We start from the raw sequence: 19,403 nt of genomic DNA on the forward strand, positions 1-19,403 counted from the left end.
AGGATGCCTGTTGCACTTTATATGTTGTAATTATTGCATCTGCATAACAAGGTATTGTATTAGTTTTGGGAGTTGTAGTTCAGCAATATCTGGAGGGCCAAAGGTGCCTTTATACTTGCGGTATAAGTCTCCCTACCCTTCAGAAGATGGGGTAGTAAGGATGAAGCCAAGAAAAAGCTCTGCTCAAGGTGAGGGTGTAAGTTCACCCTTGTCCCCATTATTCAGTATGCTCCAATATCGCTAATAATCACAGCTTTTTCTTTTTAAAGTTTTATTATATAGATCTGTATAAATAAAACCACCTCCTTTAGGAAAAAAAGTCAATAGACTCCAGCCACCCCTTTGTTTCCAGCAGCTGGGGTTGGCACGTAGTGATGCCTAGACTATGGCACTCGGTTGTGGGTGGGGGAGTGTTTGTGGCAATGTGAGAACAAGAAGTGGGGGGGGGGGAGAGAAGCTCTGTACCCCCAGATTCTTTTGTTTTGCAGGGGGAGAGGGAGATGCAAACAGGTTATTGCTGTGCATACAGTGGGCTTTTCAGCAGGATACAACACCGCAAGTCAATCAGCAAATGGTTGCAGACTTCCTGCTTTGCAAAACACCCCCTTGTGCTGCTGTGAATAACCCAGGAGGGTAAGGGGCTTCGGAGAGTGCAAAGGTGCTTCCCGTTCAGCCGTTTCAAAAAGGGAAATCTGATGCAAAGAGTGACAGTATTCCCCTCCTCCTCCTCCTAAGGCAGTGGAGCAGCAGGTTTGGCTCAGAGGTTAAGAGGCTGCCCCACCCACAGAGGTTAAGTAAAAGGCAGGTGGGGGAGAGAGGCAGTTTCCAGGTCCAGCAGTAGGAGGAGATCAGCATCCTCTCCAGGTCCATCTTTAGGCTCTGCATCCGCCCCTTAGAGAGAGTGAGAGAGAAGGTGGTGTTTTCTCAACACCTGTCCTCGTGTTTTGCGGGCTGCTTGGCTCTGTTGTGGTAGCGACTCCTCACTCTTTCTCGCGTGTCCACTTGATCATGGTCTCCGGCGAGCGGTAGAGGAAGATGAGCTTGGCATACAGCTCCTCCTCCAGCTCCAACTCGCCCGTCTCACGGACCAGGAAGATGTCGTGGCACAGCTTTAGGATGCGGTCAACGCAGGGCAGCTCCTCAAACATGATGGAGTGAGAGATCTCACTGAAGAAGCCCCGCACGAACTTGCCAATCACCAGCACAATGGAGACGTAGAGGCCCATGATCCTGGGGGAGAAGGGGGTTAGCCAGGGATCCAAGAAAGCAGCCACCAGCACACTCTGGAAGCCACATCCATGCGGTTCTGCTTTGCAGGCGTGCAAGATCACACCTTTGTACGCCTCTTTAGTTTTATTCTGCTCAGAATAATGCAGCTAAGAAATGGCTGCTTTGCTAGTGCATGGGGGGAAGGGGGGCAGGATTATTATAGCATTTGTCAGCCGCTCTATATAATAAAAAGTGTCCCCAAAAATAAAATTCAGCACTTAAAAACGATTTAAGACTAGAAAAATGTAAAGCGGTGACACGTAAAATACAGAAAATGCTCATCCAGCAACATACTAATCAGGACAAATCCTACCCATGCTACTGAAAAATGATCACCACCGTAGGAGGCCATGTTAATTAACCAAAGGCCTGTTTAAATGCAAAGGGTTTAGCTTGGAGCCTCTAGAAGGGTTCTAGGCTTTCAATTGGGAACAAAACACTCGAGGAAGATGCAAAGCAGGATGGGGTTGGTTCAGGAGGCTGTGTGTGGCCTCAGAAGAGTCCCAGGGGCCAGACAGTCTTAGGGGCCTGTGTTTCTTCCCCACTCCTGTGCCCTAAGGTATGGGCTATCCAAGCCCATGACCTCTGAGCCAAAGATTTGCATTAGCGCCAGAGCTTAGAATGTAGGCAACAATTCTCCCATAAATGTAAATGGTTACTCACCCATATCCTGCCAAGAAACCGAGGCTGGGAGGGCTGACTTTGTCATTGAAAATGACCATGGGTAGGATGTTGCAGTCCTGTTCCTGGCAGTTGGCCAACCGAATCACCCACCACTCAAGGAAGTTGGCACTGCCGTTCTCAATTCCCACCTGTTGCCGCTTCAGTTGCACCTCTACGTCCCAGTAGCTGTCCTCATCCTCTGCCACGATATATATGGAACGGTGGACAGAAACTTTGAATGAGCAACTCGGTCTTCATAAAGAATGGGTGTTCTCCCATCCCTCCCATCCCTCCAGCTTAATCGGAGACAGGAGTGTGGGCTTTCTGGAAATGTTTGAACTGAACATTTCCCCAAAGTTACCAATATGTCGGGGTCTGATTGGGATGCAGGCTGAATTTTGGAAGAAGGTGTTTGTTGAGATCTCTAGGATAACTAAACGAAATGTTACTCTGTGTTTGCACTTTTGAACCCGTACATGGAAACAGAACGAAAACAGTCTCACCTGGCAGCATCTGCTCAACAGGTTTGGCTTCAGGGCCGTTAGGTGCACGAATATAGGGAGGAAAGAGTTTGGGAACTTTACTGCAACAACAAAAAAGAAGGAGGATCAGAGGAAGCCTTTAAAGGGTGCACAGAGCCACACTCCCTCCCACATGCATGATCCCAACCCCAAGGAAGGATAGAGTCTCCGCTGCACTCAGGTCCTGCTTGTGGGCTTCCCAAAGGCATCAAGCTGGCCAGTGTGAGACCAAGATGCTGGATTAGATGGGCCCCGTTTGGCCTGATCCAGCAGCCAGTCGCTGCTGATGCTCTTATGCTAAGCCATGCCAAGGCTCTGCTGGGGGAACTTTGGTCAACTGCGAATCATTTTCTCAACCCCACTGTGTGGGGTCACCCACGGGGTTTTGTTTTTGAGATAGGGGAGAGATTGCCTCCTTTCTTGCAATAAAATCCTTGGGAGTGTGCTGGGAGGACATGTGCCACCCCCTCAAACTCACACAAACTCGTTGTGGGTGCCTTGCAGCAGCCTTGCCAAATCTCTCCGCACGTTGTCTTGTTGCCCCAGCTCCATTGTGTGCTTCTCAGAGGTGTACTCTGCTGTTCCTCCTATGCTAAGATTCCTGAAGGTTTTGGGGGTGGGAGTAATGAAAAGAGGAAGAGGCAGAGAGGTATTAATGTTTCAAATCCTTTGTCATCTGTTTTGTCTGAGAAGCTCTTGCCCATGCTGAGCCTTTGGTGCAATTAAGTGTTCAGAACACACCAAGAAGATAACCCATTAAAAAAAAACAAGGCTAAAGTGTCTTGGTCAAAGTTAACCAGGAAGACTGTTAGGAAATGGAGAACCATTTTCAGCTCAGGGGCCACGTCCCCTTACAGACAAGCTTCCAGGGGCCACAGGCCAGTGGTGGGCAGGATGCGAGAGGCAGAAGAGGGCAGACCAATGAATGTGACTCTCGTCTTTGTACCACAGGCTGTATTCCAGCAGGGCTCTCTCTTTACCAACATTTCTTCATCTAGGCAAGCAAGAGGCATCCTCAGACTCTTAAGGACACATTCCAGCCAGTCAGAGGCACTTGGAGAGGGTGCAGAACATGCCCGGGGAGTGGGAAATTACTGCTGCTTAATTACACCGCAAAGTATTATTCACAGCAACGCGTACTGCGCAAGCCATTAGCCTGAGCCAGCAAGGTGTTTCTTGTTGCATGCCCTAGCGAGACACCATAATCCTAAATCTCCACCAGGACATACCGCTGGAAGTTCCACGTGAAGCGCAGGGTGATGGCAGAGGAGCCATTATTCAGCTCTCGGTACAGCTGCTCCCGGCTGGGTGGGCTGATGCTCCATAGCGAGCCCGAACTGCCCTCAATGCGTGCCGTCACGATATCCTCATAACTGTAAAGGGTGATGAACTGCATGGCCACCTGGGGGCAGCAGAGAGCGCCAGAGTCAGGGTGGTATGCCACAACACATACACAACCAGTTTACCCATAAAGCCTCCTTTTCTTACACAGCACCAGCACAGAACATGAGGACTGGGAGGACTCCTGCTGCTGCTATGGCCACATGCATGGATGCAGAGGGGAGCTCTTTTCCCATTCCCAGTTTCCTTGGGAAACTCACCGGCTGCCGCACAAACTCGTTCGTTAACGCATCATAGTCCTTGGGGGTGAACTCTTGGATTGACTGCTGTTGGGCGCTCATGGTGAAGAGAGGCTGCAAAAGAAAAAGGGTGAGAGGGAGGAGGGGGTTGAGAACTACTCACGCCAGCAGAGCTGCTCCAAGCAAACAGCCCTGCCGGATCAGGAAATCTAGTCCGGCAGCCTCTTCCCCACAGAGGTCAGATGCCCCAATGGGAAGCAGGGCTTGAGTGCATTAGCCGTCTGCCTTCTGACACTAGAGGCCAGTGATAGCTTTACCCTGCGTGAAACCAATCCTGGAACCAATGACAACCCATCACATATACAGAAACAGACCATGGACCTTCCCACACCAGTATCAAGTTTTAAGCCATCCAGATGGTGGGTTTGTTAAGGAGTGGACAGCAGGAGGGGCTGTCGGAATGCAGACCAGAATGACTGTATTGTTCAAGCAAGAGAACCAGGACACGCCATCTGCAGCAGCCTCTCCCGAGATAGGGCCCTCCAGACATTTTGGATGACAGCTCAAATCAGCCTCAGCCAGCTGGGCTTGTGAAAGGCTGTTCTGACAGGGTATGCCAAAAGGCCACCATGTTCTTTTGGCAGGTTTGACCCGGCAGACAAAAACCCTCCCTGCACATGGTAGTCAGTGTGGCTTCTGACCAGTGCTTTAGAGAGAACGGCTCAGCGAGAGCTCCCAGTGAAGTGGGCCGTGCAGCTATTTCTCCAGCTGACAGCAGGTGCTGCTACTGAGTTATTCACTGTGAGGCAGAATCACCCTTCTGAACAGGACAGATGAAGACACCCAGTGGGTCCGGCCCGTGCTGTCCTCTTCCTACCTCGTAGCCTCCCAGCTTGAGGGTGACTGTGACGTCAATGGGGTGGTTGACCACGCCCACCACGGAGCGCACGAGCGACATGAAGAGCAGCGGGAACCAGATGATGCAGATGAGGAAGAGGATGATGAGGCCCCCCATGCCGTACTTTACAATCTTCTTCTTCTTCTGCCCCTTGGGCTGCGGGTATTTCTGTAGGGAGGGGTCAGAGACGCATAAGGATGAGGCCCATGTGGTTAGATGGCCGCATCCTGGCCAACGGGAGGATAAAAGCTCATCCAGAGTTCCTCCTTTCTCATCATTCAACCTCCCATCAGCTGCTCTTGTTTCTATTTATTTGATAAACTTTTTACGTCTTGATTGTAAAAGAAAACCCCTCAAAGCGGTTTACAAAAAGAATAAAGCAAAGTATCAGTAAAATAACAGTTAAAAACTATTTTAAACATTAACAAAATTAAGGTCAGTGAAAAGCTAAAGCCAGATTACAGAGCAGCTTCTGCATGTCTGGATAGACTCGCCCAAACAAACACGTTTTTAGCAGGCACCAAGAAGAGTATGGTGAAAGTACCTGCCTGATGTCAATAGGGAGTTCGAAAGTATGAAAACAATCAAATTCTTACAAATGTGGGACCAATATGATGTGGCACTTGTAACAGTGCCAGTGCCATAAATCAAAGTGGCCAAGTGTGTATACATGGGGTAAGTTTTTACACTCGAGGACAGCGGTGAGAGAGGTCAGGCCAACCCTCGCCTCCTCCTCCTCCACCATTCCAGCCCCACCTTCTCAGTCTCGCGGCTGCACTTGATGATGAAGATGTTGGCATAGATGTCTTCCACACACATCCAGTTGGAGAGAGACAGGGTGGTGTCTGTCCAGACCCAGTCCATGACGGCCCGCAACTCCACCAGGAAAGGCACCAGGCGGAAGCTGTCAGAGGAGAGAGGGGTGTTCAGGTCCTGTGCACCTTGATCTATGGACCCTGAAAAGATGCTTTTCTCCTGCCCTAACTTGTAACTACAAAACAAACCCTGATCATGCTCAACTTGCTCTCTTGCGTCTTTCACCTGACTCAGGCTCCCCTCGCCCCACTCTGGGAGGACCCTGGGAACTTGGCCTTACCCTTGGAAGAGAAAGAGGTTGAGGTGGTTGTACTTCTTGGTGAGGAAGTTCCCCAGGATGCGAGTAGGGTAGCCGCAGCGGATCTGGTAAGCCGACAGAGCGAAGTAGATGCATTTCACAAAGTACCATAGCTGGGCCACAGTATTCAGGTTGAACATCCTGGGGAGGGAAATCACAATTGGGGGAAGGAAGGGGGGCACATTTCAGGGCTGGTTCTTCCTTTTTATTTTTTAAAATGTATTTTATTGCTTCTCGTGAGGAAACATCAATGATATAGAAACAGGTAAATTCCTCCCAGCCCCTTACCGACCCACGGAAGAGCAAGCAGCAGAAAAACATTTGAGGACATCCAAACTAGAATAAATTAAGCGTTCCAATGGCAGAGATGAACAGCCACTTCAGACAGCGTTCTGCAGTCTCAGGGAGGCAGACAACAAAGATCTTGAATATGCCCCTTAATGTGTTCCATGAGTAGGCTCCAAGTAGCAAAAAAGTCAAAAAAGGTTTTGCCTTTCTTCTGGCCAATTTTTCAGCTCAATGCCAATTTTTCTGCAAGCACAATATGAATAGATCCATGGAGCCTTTGCTTAAAAGTTAAGCTGACCGCCAGCTTCCAGGTTTTTGCAGTTTCTAGATTAACAGCCAGTAACGTGAAGAATTTTAATGTTTTGTGTACGTACTACTCATTGCCCCTCCATACATTAACTAATTGTGTAGCAAGAACTGTCTGACTCGTTGCAGCAATAATTTCCTTAAATATCAAAATGCAATATGCAGCTATGGTCTGGCCCACAAGTTTAGAGGATGGTAGAGGTCTGGGGCTGTGCCTGTACTGTGAATATATATAGCATATCATTCTATTAATACATAACGGATAACAGGCAGACAGATAGCTAGGCCAGGTACCTCTCAGTGACTGCAGGCAAGATGAAGAACATCCATACGTGGATGCCAAAGACCAGGAAGACCTGGAAGACCAGCTTGCCCAAGACGCTCTTGCGGAGGTAGAGAGCCCGGTCGATGACCATGGTGGAGAACTGGATGAGCAGCATCACCAGGAAGGCCTGCGGCACCTGGTCGTCTGAGAGGGAGGAAGTGATGTCGGCCGCAGCAGAGTGTTTCTGGGGAGAAAGGGAAACCTGTGCTGGGAGGTGTTTGGCAGATTTGCAGGAGGAAGGGAATACCTCTTGCCCGGGCGGCTGTCCTCCAGATCTGCCCCAGGATATGGAGGGCAACACTTGCTTGGGGATCCCCAAGCAGAGAGTCACATCCAACTTAGAACAGATCCATTGAAATGAGTGGACCTGAGTTGGTCGTGTCCATTGATTTTACTCTGCAAATTACCGTGTCTGTTGGAGGCACTGTGTGAATTAAGTTTGCTAACAAATAATTTTGACGGTCCCACTTACCCCAAAAGCCCAGAAACCAAAGATGATGATAATGAAGTCGACCACATCAGCAAGGAACATGAGGGCATAGACATCGGTGGCAGCACGGTATTTGCTGTGCAAAATGTCCTGGAAGAACCGCTGCAGTGGTTGGAACATGCGCTCTGCTCTGGAGGGAGAGGGAGGCGGGGAGGATAAGGTGTAGGGCTGATGCCTTTGCCACTTGCCACTTAATGCAGAACCACCCCTAATCCAGAACCAAATCATCTGCATGAATATCATGAAGAGATGTAGCTTTCCACATGCAGAAAATGTCAAGCCAAGTCCTTGGCATCTCCAGGCAAGACTGGGACAGACTCCAGAAAACCCAGAGCCACTGCCAGTCAGTGTAGACATTACTGAGCTTGATGGACCAATGGCCTGACTCAGTATAAGGCAGCATCCTATAACCCTAAGAATGGTAAGGCTAGGCATATTGAATTTATGTATTGCTTCACACACACACACACACACACACACACACCCCTGAAGCAAGGAAAATATGAAGTAATAAAATCACATTAAATTATTAAAATCAAATTGTACCATAGCTAGGGTTCCAAAAAGTGAAAATTGGAACACAAGAGCTGTTGAGCTTTTTTGGCAAAATCACCAAAAAAAGTTGTTGAGCTATTTTTTTTAAAGGAAAATCGCTTCCGACATGGGTTGCCATACATCTGGATTTTCCTGGATGTTTTTAGCGATTTTCACCAGGACGCTACTTCTGGCCACAATATTCTGGCGATGTCTGGAAAATTCTGGACATATGCCAACCCTACCATAGAAGAACCACATGCTTAGCAGGCAGAAGGTTCTCAGGCCCAGCCCTTGGCATCTCCGGTATGCAAAGGACTGTGGAACAGTGATGGGGAAGACCCTTTTCTGCCTGAGACCCTGGAGAGAAACAACTACAGTTGGGACAGATGGTATTAGATGGAAGAAGAGGCTTGCTCAATGTAAGATAGCCATGTCGGTTGTGGAGAGGGTGGGTGGAGCATGCAAAAGGTCCCAGGTTTTATCCCAGGAACTTCCAGGTAAAAGGACCCCAGGAAGCATCAAGTGATGAGAAAGACCCCAGAAATGAACCTGGAGAGCCATTGCCCAGCATTAGAAGAGGCCTGCTAGATTAGGCGCAAGGAGGCCCATTGAATCCAGCATCCTGTTCTCAGAGTCACCAACTAGATGCCCCAATGGGAAATCCACAAGGAAGACTGATATTATTCAGTGGAGGTAGAGCATAGCCACCACAGCTAGTTGCCCATCTGGTCCAGCATCCTCTTGTTACCGTGGCCACACAGATGCTTGTGAAAAACCTTCCAGCAGGACCTGAGAAGAACAGCACTTCCCCCCTCCCCCTAGTCATTTCCCAGCAGTTGGCAATCAGAGGCTTACTGTGTCCAACAGTAGAGGGAGAACATCATTATGAATATATTGCTTTTCAAGAAGAAGCCAAGGCGTGTATGAACAACAGAAAAATAGCAAGAATAAAACCAGCTATAAAAATGCAACTGTTGTTGTTTAGTCGTTTAGTCGTGTCCGACTCTTCGTGACCCCATGGACCAGAGCACGCCAAATGCAACTACCCACAATTAAAAATGCATAGTAGAACAACTACATTTAAACGTCCCTAATTAAAATGTATAATTAACAAGCCCAATAAAAGAGCAAAACAGTTAAAACAACAATCAAGGCATGACATTCAAGTGGCTATAAGCCATTGACAGCTTTTTTCATCAATTTTGGCCAATCCTCTTTTAAACCCATCCAAGTAGCTATAAAATTAGAGGGAAGAACGCTGAGTCAGACGGAGAAAGAGGCTGCCCTGGCAATTGGCAGCTTTTCACGTTCATTTGCTCCATGTGGCAACCTGCCTCCTGGAGGGGAGAGCCAGTTCCAAGCCCGTTGCTCCCAGCCCCCTCCCCAAAAGTCCATATCGTCACTTACGCAGAGACGAAGAAGCTCTTCACTCTCAGTCCAGCAGCCTTCAACTTCTCCTTGGATGGGCTGGACTTCTTGTCCTTTTGCTTCGGATCCTGCTCCTCTCCCTGCTGCTCCTCTGCGGTTGGAAACAGAAGGGGCAGGGAAATAAGCAAGCACTGGCCTCACCTCCTTGCTTCAATGTCAGCCTGATATGGCCTAACAAGACCTCCTCTTATTCCCTGCATCCCAACACAATCTCAGGGGTTTTTCTTTATCTGGTCTGACTTCTGCAGACCAGCTTTAATCTGTGAGCTGCAAGCAGCTCTTGAAATGCTTGACAAGGTAGTTTAGATATGTATTTTTGATGCACTGTTGCCCCCAGACCTGGGGAGGCTGGAAACAAGAAGCAAGCATAGGTGTCACCCCCCACCTACCTTCCTCTCCCTGCTCTTTCAGAGCCTGGCTCCTTTTCTTCTTCTTCTCCTTTTTCTTCCGGAACCGTGAGCGGATTCCCTTGGGCACCTTGGGCTCCGCCTCCTGATCCACCACGGTTTCTGCCCCAACGTCAGCTTCCACCAAAGTCTCAGCCACCTCTTTGCTCTCGGTGGAAGCCACAGGCTCTGCTGCTTCAAGAGGATGTTTGGCCAGGACCTCTTCCTCGTGATCCCACAGCCCGTAGCTCTGTCAAAGAGGACAGGAAGGCAGGTAAGTTCAGAAAGGGTTTGGGAAGCAGAAACCAACCTCATGCAGCGGGCCTATTCACTTTATTTACTTTATTTACAAACCACTTCATCTAAGCCGTTTACCTAAAATGCACAAAATATCCATTAAATATTAACAATAAAAACATATTTTAGAAAACAGAAGACATAATAAAATGATAAAAGTATAAATAAAATCAATACATTTTAAAAATAAATGTGCACAATAAAATAAAATAAAAGTTTTTAGCTACTGCAGCAAACAGTGTAAGGACTGCACCTGCCTAATATCATGCAATGACAACCCCTGACTATTGGCCTGATGGGAGTTGGAGTCCATCAGCTTCAGGAAGGCACTATGCTGTCCATCCCAGGACTCAGCTCTCACACTGCACTCAACTCCATACCAAGCCTAGGAGAAACAAGCTTTCCCTGCATCTGTTGCTATAGCTACTGGGGACTGCCCAGGTACCACTTTCTGCAACAGACTACTCCAGGTCCATCCCACAGCTTTCCCAGGTTAGGCAGAGGGGGCTGGCTTCTAGTCAAGAAGTTACTATTTGTATACAAATTGCTTTATAGTTTGGGCCAGTTTACTTGTGGGACCACCTTAATCCCTTATGTGTTCCCTTGACTTCTTCCATCTGTGAACCTGGCCCTGCTGCAGGGGCTATAGAAAACTTGTTCTGCACATGGAAGAAATCAATCTTTTAGTGTAGCAGCACCCACATTTTAAAACTCCCTGCCTATTGATATCAGGCAGCTGTGTTGTTGTATTCTTTTCGGTTTAAAGCATTTTTGTTTGGGCAAGCCTTTCCAGACATTTAGGATGCTGTCACACTCTAATCCTTTTGCTGCCTGTGGTTGAATTTAATTACAGTCGTACCTTGGTTGTCAAACAGAATCTGTTCAGGAAGACCGTTCGACTTCCAAAAACTTTTGAAAACCAAGGCGTGGCTTCCAATTGGCTGCAGGAGCTTCCTGCACCCAATTGGAAGCTGCGGAAGCCCCGGTGGACGTTCAGGTTCCAAAGAACGTTCGCAAACTGGAACATTCACTTCTGGGTTTGCAACGTTTGGGAGCCAAAACGTTTGACTCACAAGGCGTTCGACTTCCGAGGTATGACTGTATTTCTGAATGTTTTAAAAATCCTGGTTTTCACTGTCTTTCACTGACAACTTCACCGTTTCAAAATAAAACATTTTCTTTGTTGTTTGCTTCAAGGTTTCATTACAATAAAGCAGCATGCAAGTGAAACGGTCTCACACGGAGGGCCCCAGGCTCCCTCTTACCAGGAGCAAGGACCGGTGGAAGAAGAGAGCCATCAGCTGGATCAGGTCGTACTTGATGTAGTTGTCCATTTTCTCCAGGCCCAGGATGCGCGGTGCGAAAAAGGGCTTGCTTTCGTAGCGCACCAGGGTGGTATAGCTATTCCAGGGGAAGAAGCCGAACTGGAAGAGGTATTTCACCACCACCATCACCTGTGAGGGGAGATGGCAGGGGAGGATCAGAGCCAGGCTAGCCAGGGGGACGTTCCTGGCACCTCATGGCAGCAGAACAGTCACAAGGCTTAAGGACGTTTACCACAACGTCACACGCCACCAGCCACCCAAACCTACACAGATATATATGTCAACAGTCTTTCAGCATAGGGCCAAAAACATCAACCTCCAAGGTGATTGATATTGGTTTGAACCAAACCAAAATCTGCCCGTTCCTCACTTGTAAGCACTTCTACTTTCTGTATACAAAAGCCCAGGTACCCTTGTTAACTTGCAACTAATATTGCAGACCAGGGCTGGGGAGCCTCTAGCCCAGTGTTTCCCAGTCTTGGGTCTCCAGCTGTTTTTGGACTACAACTCGCATCATCCCTAGCTAGCAAGACCAGTAGTCAGGGGTGACGGGAATTGTCCAAAAACAGCTTGAGACCAAAGGTTGGGAAACACTGCTCTAGCCCCAGGTTCAAATGTGCCCCTCCAGCCTTTTTATCTGGCCCTCAGGGCTCTGCCCAGCCACGCATCCCTCTCCCAAGCTACTCTGCTCACTGACCTTGCTTCACCCCCTTGCTTGAGTGATTTTGCCTGGCTGGAATGCATCTTTGAACTCTGATACAGCCTATCTCTTGCCCTGACAGACAGAGGTGTGTGTGTGTGTGTGTGTGTGTGTGTGTGCGCGCGTGTGTGCGCGTGCGTGCGTGCGTGCGTGCGTGTAGAAATTGGCTCTACCCACTCTGGCATGTGGCCCCTGGCAGGTTGTCCAGAAGGGAATGCGGCCCTTGGGCTGAAAAAGGTTCCCCACCCCTTCCCAATTATTAGGAGGCAAGTTTTCATGTAGATCATCTCACTTCTACAAGACAAGGGGGAGTGTCACAAGGATTTTGGGGGCCCCACCTCTGTGTAGACGATTGCCGTCATCCAGAAGCGCTTGCTGGGCCGTGGGATGGACAGCATAGCCCACAAGAAGACCAGGATGGGCAGGACCAGCGAGATGACGGAGGCCGTCACCATGTTGTTCAGGATGATGATAAAGTAGCAGAGCAGGTCCGAGTGTCCGGCCACAAAGTGGTAGCAGGCCAGCAGCAGCTGCAGAAAGCGGTTCTGTGAGTGGTAGAAGCGCTCAGACTCCTCCAGCTCCTCAAAGGAGACGTGCCTGGAAAGAACCAACAGGAGAGAGAGGAGGAGAGAGAGTCAGTCAGGCTGAGCCAAAAGGGAAAGCAGCTGGGGTGGCAAAGCCCCACCCGTGTTGTGTCTGCCTGCCTCGTCACCTGCCCATAGCCAAAGAAGTAACCCATTTCTGCCACCCTTGCTTAAAACAAACATCTTCCCGATTGTAATACATATATATGCCCACTGCATTCTCCCATCTGCAAAATGTATTCCAGTTGGCAAAACTTGCATCAGCTGGCAAATTTTTTACTTGCCCAAGTATGGTGCAAGGCTTAATAAGCATTAGCAGTAGGACCTTGGAGACCAGGGTTCTAATCCCCACTTGGCCATGAACTTGGGCCTCTCAGCCTAGCCTACCTCTCAGGGTTCTTGTGAGGATACAATGTGAAGGAGGAGGGCCACACATGCTACCTTGAGCTCCTCAGAGGAAAGGTGGGATAGAAAGGTAATAAACACTTTATTTTTGTTTAGGAGCTCAAGAAGCTGCTTTATACCCAACCAGACACTTTGTCCATCCCAGTCCAGCCTTCCCTCCACATGGTTTGGATGACAACTCAGCCCCAGCGTTCTGTGCCTGGAGGATATTGGGGTTGATAGGAGCCCTAGTCCAAAGCAGGTGGAGCACAGTAGATGGGGGAAGGCCAATTGAGCCTATTGTGCCTACTCTGACAGGCAGCAGCTCCCCAGTGTTTCAGATAGGGGTCTTTCCTATCCCTACCTGGAGATGTCCGGAATCAAACCAGGGACACTTGCCTTTGCTTTACATGATCTACAGCCCTTTCTCCTGAAAGTGATCCATGCAAACAATTTTCATTCTTCTGACCTCCCTGAGCACCTGCCTCATGGGGTGGGGAACCACAGGCCTGGGTGTGTGTGAATGTGGCCATCCAGGCCTCTTTATCTGGCCCCCAGGACTCTCCCCAGACTGCATTATTCAATGGCCCAGATATACACGCTCTCCCTGAGTGCTTTGACTGGCTGGAATGTTTCCTTGAATTGCGGTAACACCTCTTGCTTGCTTGGAAGAAGGACTGAGAGATGTGTGGGGTGGTACAAACCTGCAGAAAGGCTGGAGAGTAGCCTACTGCCCAGAGGTAAGAGCCACACCCATTTCTCCACCCCCTTTTGCCAATGGCCACGCCCACCACTGGCATATGACCCCACCCCTGCGGAAGACTGACTACGAGGAAATGCTGCATCCTTCAGGCTGAGAATGGTTCTCTGCCCCTTCCCTGCCCACAAAGCTTGGCATATTTACCCACAAAGCCTTGAGCCAAAACAGGCGAGTGGCCCCAGTAGTACCTGCTCAGCAGCAGCTCACTGGCTGTGCGCGGCCGTGCCTTGGAGTAAGTCAGCAGCTCCTGGGAGTTGCTGGGAGGGAGCCTCACGTCGTCCGGGAAGCCCATGGCAGGGATCTGCTCCTCACTGCCGCTTCGGGTGTCGTAGCCGGTGGTGTTATTGCTAAGCACCTCTGCTCCTTCGCACCCACTGCTTGGGGGGCGGGAGGAGGGGGGAGAAAGAGGGCAGAAAAAGAAAGTCATGCACCAGCTCCAAAACAGAGTGAATAAATGTCCCCACATTGTGTTAAATCTTCCTAGGAAAACGCCAACAGACATTAAAAACAAACAGACATAATAAAACAAGAAAAAATACAGGTAAAGGCAACTTTTCTTTAGTTATAGAATACATAATAAAATGGCATATCTGGACAGGCTTACCTTAAACAAAAGTGGGGAAAGGATTTAGCAGGAGTCAAAAACAGTATAGCGAAAACACTTGTCTAATATTAGGGAAATAAAAACAAGGCCGATGGGAGTTCTAGTCCAAAGTAGCTGGATGGCACCATGCTGTGGAAGGTGGACCAATGAAGAGAGACTTGGGGGGACTCAGGTTCAAGCCCCCGCCTCCAGAATGGGGCCTTCCTAAATATACTTCATCCCATCTGTTTTAGGTTGTGGTTATAGAGGTAAGAGAGAAGACAGCCCGTACATGTCCAGGGGCACTCTTCTCTCCACTGCTGAGCCCACCCAATTCCGGTGCGCCAAATGCAGGTTGCTTGAATCACGTGCCGTTAAGCTCCCACAAACTCCACTTGCGGTGGAGAGAGGGGCCCCACACAGATCCACATGTGGCTTTGACCTCCCAGCAGCCCTCTGCCCCTATGCACCTGCCTGGAAGCCATGCTGTCTGGAGACTCTGCCGCCGTACCCGGCAAGGCGGTGTCCTCGGAGGTGTTATCTGTCGCTGCTGGTTTGTACAGCCTGTCCAGGACGCTCCTCTGAACCTCTCCTACCTGCAAAGTTTTACATGCCGTCACCAAGTGGATCATACCTCACCCCTTTCCTCCCTCCTTCCAAAAGATGCCCCAGCTGTACCAAGCTAGGCCTACCTGATCCAGCTGTTGCGTGAGGACGAATCTCTCCAGTCCCAACACGGCAGACAGCTGTTCGTGCTCCTTGGTAAAGGCTCGCAGCCACTGGGTGAGCCCGTCCACCGTGGCCTGGCACAGCACCCACAGGAAACCCAGGACGTTCAGCACCCTCTGCACCACGTTGCTCTTCTCTGGATAAAAGGAGAGCCTGGTTGAAGGAGGCCAAATGCCCATTGAGGCCGCCATCTCTGATCCCTGCAGTGGGTAACCAGTTTCCCCGACACCCTGGTCTCTGGGAAAATATCCCAAACCCAAGTACTGCTTCCTAGCAACCAGGGCCGGCCCTATTATTGGGCAGCGGATACTGAGGGGGAAAGAGCTGCAGCATTTTTGTACACACTGCTTGGCTGGATAACTGCAAAATTCTGAGACGTGCAAATTTCAAAGGCTAAAACTCTATTTTGGTTCAGAACCATTAGGCAGGGTGAGTTTAAAATGCCATTCTTCATCGCTATAGTAGCAACCAGAGCGGCCATACCATTAGGCAACAGATGCTGAGGGACAAGAAATTACAGCAAGGTGCTGGAAGGGCGGGACTGAGGGGTCATGCAGTCTACACTACACTCCTTGTGCCCCCCCCCAAGTTTTCCATTGCATCTGTGAAACAGGAAAATGAATCCTCTGCTGCGGTTCTTGCAGATGAATGTGGCTCAAAGGCAGCCCAGTACACAGGGGATCCCCTACCTGAGTGTAGTCCCACTGAGCAAGGTACCTGGAGCAGCCTCTTCCTCCTCTTCTTCCTCTTCTTCTTCTTCCTCCTCCTCTTCTTCCTCCTCTTCCCCTTTGCTGCTGGCCCTGTCTGCCATTTCACCTCGCTGGGATTCCCCTTTGGTTAAGTCACCTGCAAGGCACAGATATGGTCACACCCTCCCGCCTGGTCTGCCCCCCCCCAGTGCTCATCAGAGCTGGGCCTCCTGCCAATGTGGACCAAGAGGGCCAGGCAGCAGGGGTCAACTTGAGAGGTACCACCTCTGCCCAGCCCAGTCGGAAAGGAGAGGGGAGAGGGCACAGGAAGACCTGCCTTCTGCCTGCTCCACCTTTCGCTGCTCCTTTTCCTGCCGCTGTCGCTCACGCAGCGCAGACTTGGCGTTGGTCACCCATGCCTGGTAAGCCAGCTGCAAACAAAGTGACAAAATGCATAAATGAGAAAGCAGGAAGGAAGAAAAGGCTTGACTCTGGGCTGGAATGCAAGGCAACCTCATATCAATGCAGCTTCCATCAAAAGATGTCCGAGAGGCTGAAGGCAAATTAAAAGCCACACCAGGTTAATGTAGATGGTCGGCACCCACCCCACCAGCACCCCAATGTCTTGAGAGTCATTTAGTGTTCCCTGGAACTTCGCCTTGTAACATATTTCCACTGCTTGCGGTATGTGAAAGAAAGGGCTCATCCACACTTCTGCAGAGAACCCAACGGATCCCCCCCCCCGATTCAGCAGTAAATGGCAGGTTTTCCCAGGAAAAGCAGAAGGACAAAAGAAGAACTTCTTGGACCCATGTATCTCGGGAGAAACGGAAGTGTGGGTGAACCGAAAGTAGCTTTGGGGCATGCACAGAGTGCTCATTAGTGAGTAATTGCAGTTGGAATTACCTAGGAAGGATGGGAGTGGGGAAAGCCTGCCTCCAGGCAGTGGGGCGAGCACATCGCGGGGTGCCTTCTTGTCACCCCCCCAGACATGGCACCTGGGGCGCACTGCCCCCTTGCACCCCCTTGTGATGCCACTGCTTCTGCTCCCAACTTCTCACCTGGAATGCGCTCTGTTTCGGGGGCTTCTGATCCTCCAAGACCGACTCCTCATCCTCCTCACTGTCCGTCTCAAACAAGAAATAATCTCCCGAGTGCAGCACTGGAATCCAAAAAGACCCCACTATTAGGAAGTTCCCTTGTTTGCTCCCCAACCTGCCAGCTGCAGTGGATGGCAGTGAGGGGGACAGGAGCTCAGAGCTCCCTTTGGAGCACAGGCATGCAGAAAAAGACCCCAAGTGCGACTTAAAAGACAGCTAAAAGAAGGGCACATAGAGAGGAGAACCGGTTCATTGCCCCTAGTAAGAAAGGCAAGAAGGAGGGAGCATGCAAACAGCCTGCCTGGCTTTGGATTGGCGAATGGGAGCTCTGGTTGCAATCCTGCTTTGCTGGGGGCTGAACACTGGGTCCACCAAAGGCCAATGATCTGGTTTGCTGCCGGGACAGGCACTACCTCCCTATAACAGAACAGGGACCAGGTTGGCTCAGTGACACAAGCCTGGTCTGCCCCAATGCCACCAGGGGTGCCAGAGCATCCTCTGGAAGCAGAGATCAGGCTGCAAACACTGGACAAGAGATCCTGGAAAGGGTCGGCTACTTTCAGGTCATCTGCAGAGGCCTTTCTTCAAGTGAGGGCAGTAGGAGTGGCCTTTCTCCTTAGTGGCACACTCTGCCTCTGAAATGTGCTTCCCAGCTCCATGCACCTGCCGCATGGCCTTATGAGCTGAAGGCATCAGGTAAAAAAACCCACACATTTTATTTATCTGCCCAGGCTTTTGAATTTGGGTTTGTATCACTTCATGAGGGCATGTTTTATACCAGGGGTGGCTATCTGTTTTTGGCTCAAGAGCTGCAGTCACCTGCAGGCTAATGGTGAGTATGGTAAAAAAAATGGGTTTGCTCACCTCCACACTCACAGGACCCAAAGTGCAGAGCAGATGAGCAGGGAGGTTATCCTCCCCTGCCTGCTCATCAACTGATCCATCTGATGACTGCAGAGCGGACAACTGGCAGACCCCACCAGGCTCCTGGGGTAGACAGAGAGTTGAAATCTCTGTCCACTCTGGTGCCATACCATTCCTGCTGCCATGGCCAAAATTAGTTGAAGGGACTTGAAGAACCAGGAAAATTTCCTTTGCAGTAGAGAGGCACTCAGGCCCCTGGGCCCACAAGATAGCCACCTCTGTTTTCTGCTGCCGTTAGCTTTTGGGATTTCATGCTTTATACAGGTTTCTACCTAGTTTTACGCGGGTGGTGCTGTGGGTAAAACCTCAGCGCCTAGGACTTGCCGATCGCATGGTCGGCGGTTCGAATCCCCGTGGCGGGGTGCGCTTCCGTTGCTCGGTCCCAGCGCCTGCCAACCTAGCAGTTCGAAAGCACCCCCGGGTGCAAGTAGATAAATAGGGACCGCTTTATAGCGGGAAGGTAAACGGCGTTCTGTGTGCTGCTCTGGTGCCGGTTCGCCGGAGCAGCTTCGTCACGCTGGCCACGTGACCCGGAAGTGTCTGCAGACAGCGCTGGCCCCCGGCCTCTTAAGTGAGATGAGCGCACAACCCTAGAGTCTGTCAAGACTGGCCCGTACGGGCAGGGGCACCTTTACCTTTTTACCTAGTTTTAGCAATCATATTAACCAAACTGTATGTTTATTCCTTTGTGTTAGTTTTTTGTTTGCAAGCCATCTTGAAAAAAGGTGGGGATTACAAATTATTATTATATTATTATAATTATTTATTAGATTTATATACCATTCTTCATCGTTAGATCTCAGGGCGGTTCACAAAATGTAACACACACACACACACACACACACACACACACACACACACACACAAAAGCCTTGCTCCCTCCTCTTTGCTTCCATGATATGCTGGTCCCCCATTGCAATGAAATCAAGATACAACTCCACAACTCTCACGCTACATTTTCTTGGGTGGCTGCAATTATAAAGTGCAGATACCCACAGAAGAATCAAGGAGAGGGACAGCAGCTTGTGGCTGCAATTCCCATTCTGAAGAGGGCTGACAAGCCAGGAGGGAGCAGGAATTTGGGTGCTTCAACACGACAACAACACGAGCAGCACACACTGCTGCTGCTACTACTAGTCCTGAGTTGTTTGGTTCATGCGGACGTTACCACTGTAATGCCCCCTCGTCCCTACAGTGCGTCTGTCCACCCTAGAGGGAGCGGCTACTTCCTTGCTGGAAAGCAGAGCAGGTGATTCTGGGCTCCCCTCAACTGAGCGCGGTCCTCCTTGTTGCAGGGAGCAAGGAAAAAAGCAGAAAAGGTCATCCTGAACCATTGTGCACTTGGGTGGTGAAATGATGGCATGGTCTGCTAACAGCCACTGCACAAGCGTGTGATGTTCTTCTCTGGCACTTGTTCATGCAAACGCTGCCCCTGATTTGAACCGCTCCGCACATAAGGTGACATGCCTGCCCAAATGTCCTGGGAAGAAATGCAGGAAGCTGACTTATGCCGAGGAAGACCA

At 50.0% G+C, this 19,403-nt stretch overlaps 1 protein-coding gene across 5 annotated transcripts in view; it reads right to left on the reverse strand.

Annotated features, from left to right (window-relative positions):
* Nucleotides 1-254: 254 nt before the first annotated feature.
* Nucleotides 255-19,403, reverse strand: part of PIEZO1 (piezo type mechanosensitive ion channel component 1) — a 109,994-nt gene continuing 90,845 nt past the window's right edge. For 3 of the 5 annotated variants that reach the window (XM_053399970.1, XM_053399968.1, XM_053399973.1), the window contains 22 exons: nucleotides 19,049-19,165; nucleotides 16,918-17,018; nucleotides 16,194-16,287; nucleotides 15,885-16,013; nucleotides 15,131-15,303; nucleotides 14,913-15,034; nucleotides 14,044-14,229; nucleotides 12,466-12,724; nucleotides 11,368-11,556; nucleotides 9,809-10,055; nucleotides 9,399-9,510; nucleotides 7,437-7,584; nucleotides 6,934-7,148; nucleotides 6,028-6,186; nucleotides 5,688-5,835; nucleotides 4,911-5,099; nucleotides 4,055-4,147; nucleotides 3,683-3,855; nucleotides 2,932-3,054; nucleotides 2,436-2,515; nucleotides 1,933-2,131; nucleotides 255-1,230 (listed from right to left, as the gene is read on the reverse strand). In XM_053399970.1, coding sequence (XP_053255945.1) covers nucleotides 981-1,230; nucleotides 1,933-2,131; nucleotides 2,436-2,515; nucleotides 2,932-3,054; nucleotides 3,683-3,855; nucleotides 4,055-4,147; nucleotides 4,911-5,099; nucleotides 5,688-5,835; nucleotides 6,028-6,186; nucleotides 6,934-7,148; nucleotides 7,437-7,584; nucleotides 9,399-9,510; nucleotides 9,809-10,055; nucleotides 11,368-11,556; nucleotides 12,466-12,724; nucleotides 14,044-14,229; nucleotides 14,913-15,034; nucleotides 15,131-15,303; nucleotides 15,885-16,013; nucleotides 16,194-16,287; nucleotides 16,918-17,018; nucleotides 19,049-19,165 — 3,506 coding nt within the window. In that variant the 3' untranslated portion in view covers nucleotides 255-980. The remainder of the gene's footprint in view (nucleotides 1,231-1,932; nucleotides 2,132-2,435; nucleotides 2,516-2,931; nucleotides 3,055-3,682; nucleotides 3,856-4,054; nucleotides 4,148-4,910; nucleotides 5,100-5,687; nucleotides 5,836-6,027; nucleotides 6,187-6,933; nucleotides 7,149-7,436; nucleotides 7,585-9,398; nucleotides 9,511-9,808; nucleotides 10,056-11,367; nucleotides 11,557-12,465; nucleotides 12,725-14,043; nucleotides 14,230-14,912; nucleotides 15,035-15,130; nucleotides 15,304-15,884; nucleotides 16,014-16,193; nucleotides 16,288-16,917; nucleotides 17,019-19,048; nucleotides 19,166-19,403) is intronic. The other 2 variants (XM_053399972.1, XM_053399971.1) reach the window with 1 other exon arrangement.

This window comes from Podarcis raffonei, chromosome 8 (assembly GCF_027172205.1).
Source record: "Podarcis raffonei isolate rPodRaf1 chromosome 8, rPodRaf1.pri, whole genome shotgun sequence".
Classification (NCBI taxonomy): Eukaryota; Metazoa; Chordata; class Lepidosauria; order Squamata; family Lacertidae; genus Podarcis; species Podarcis raffonei.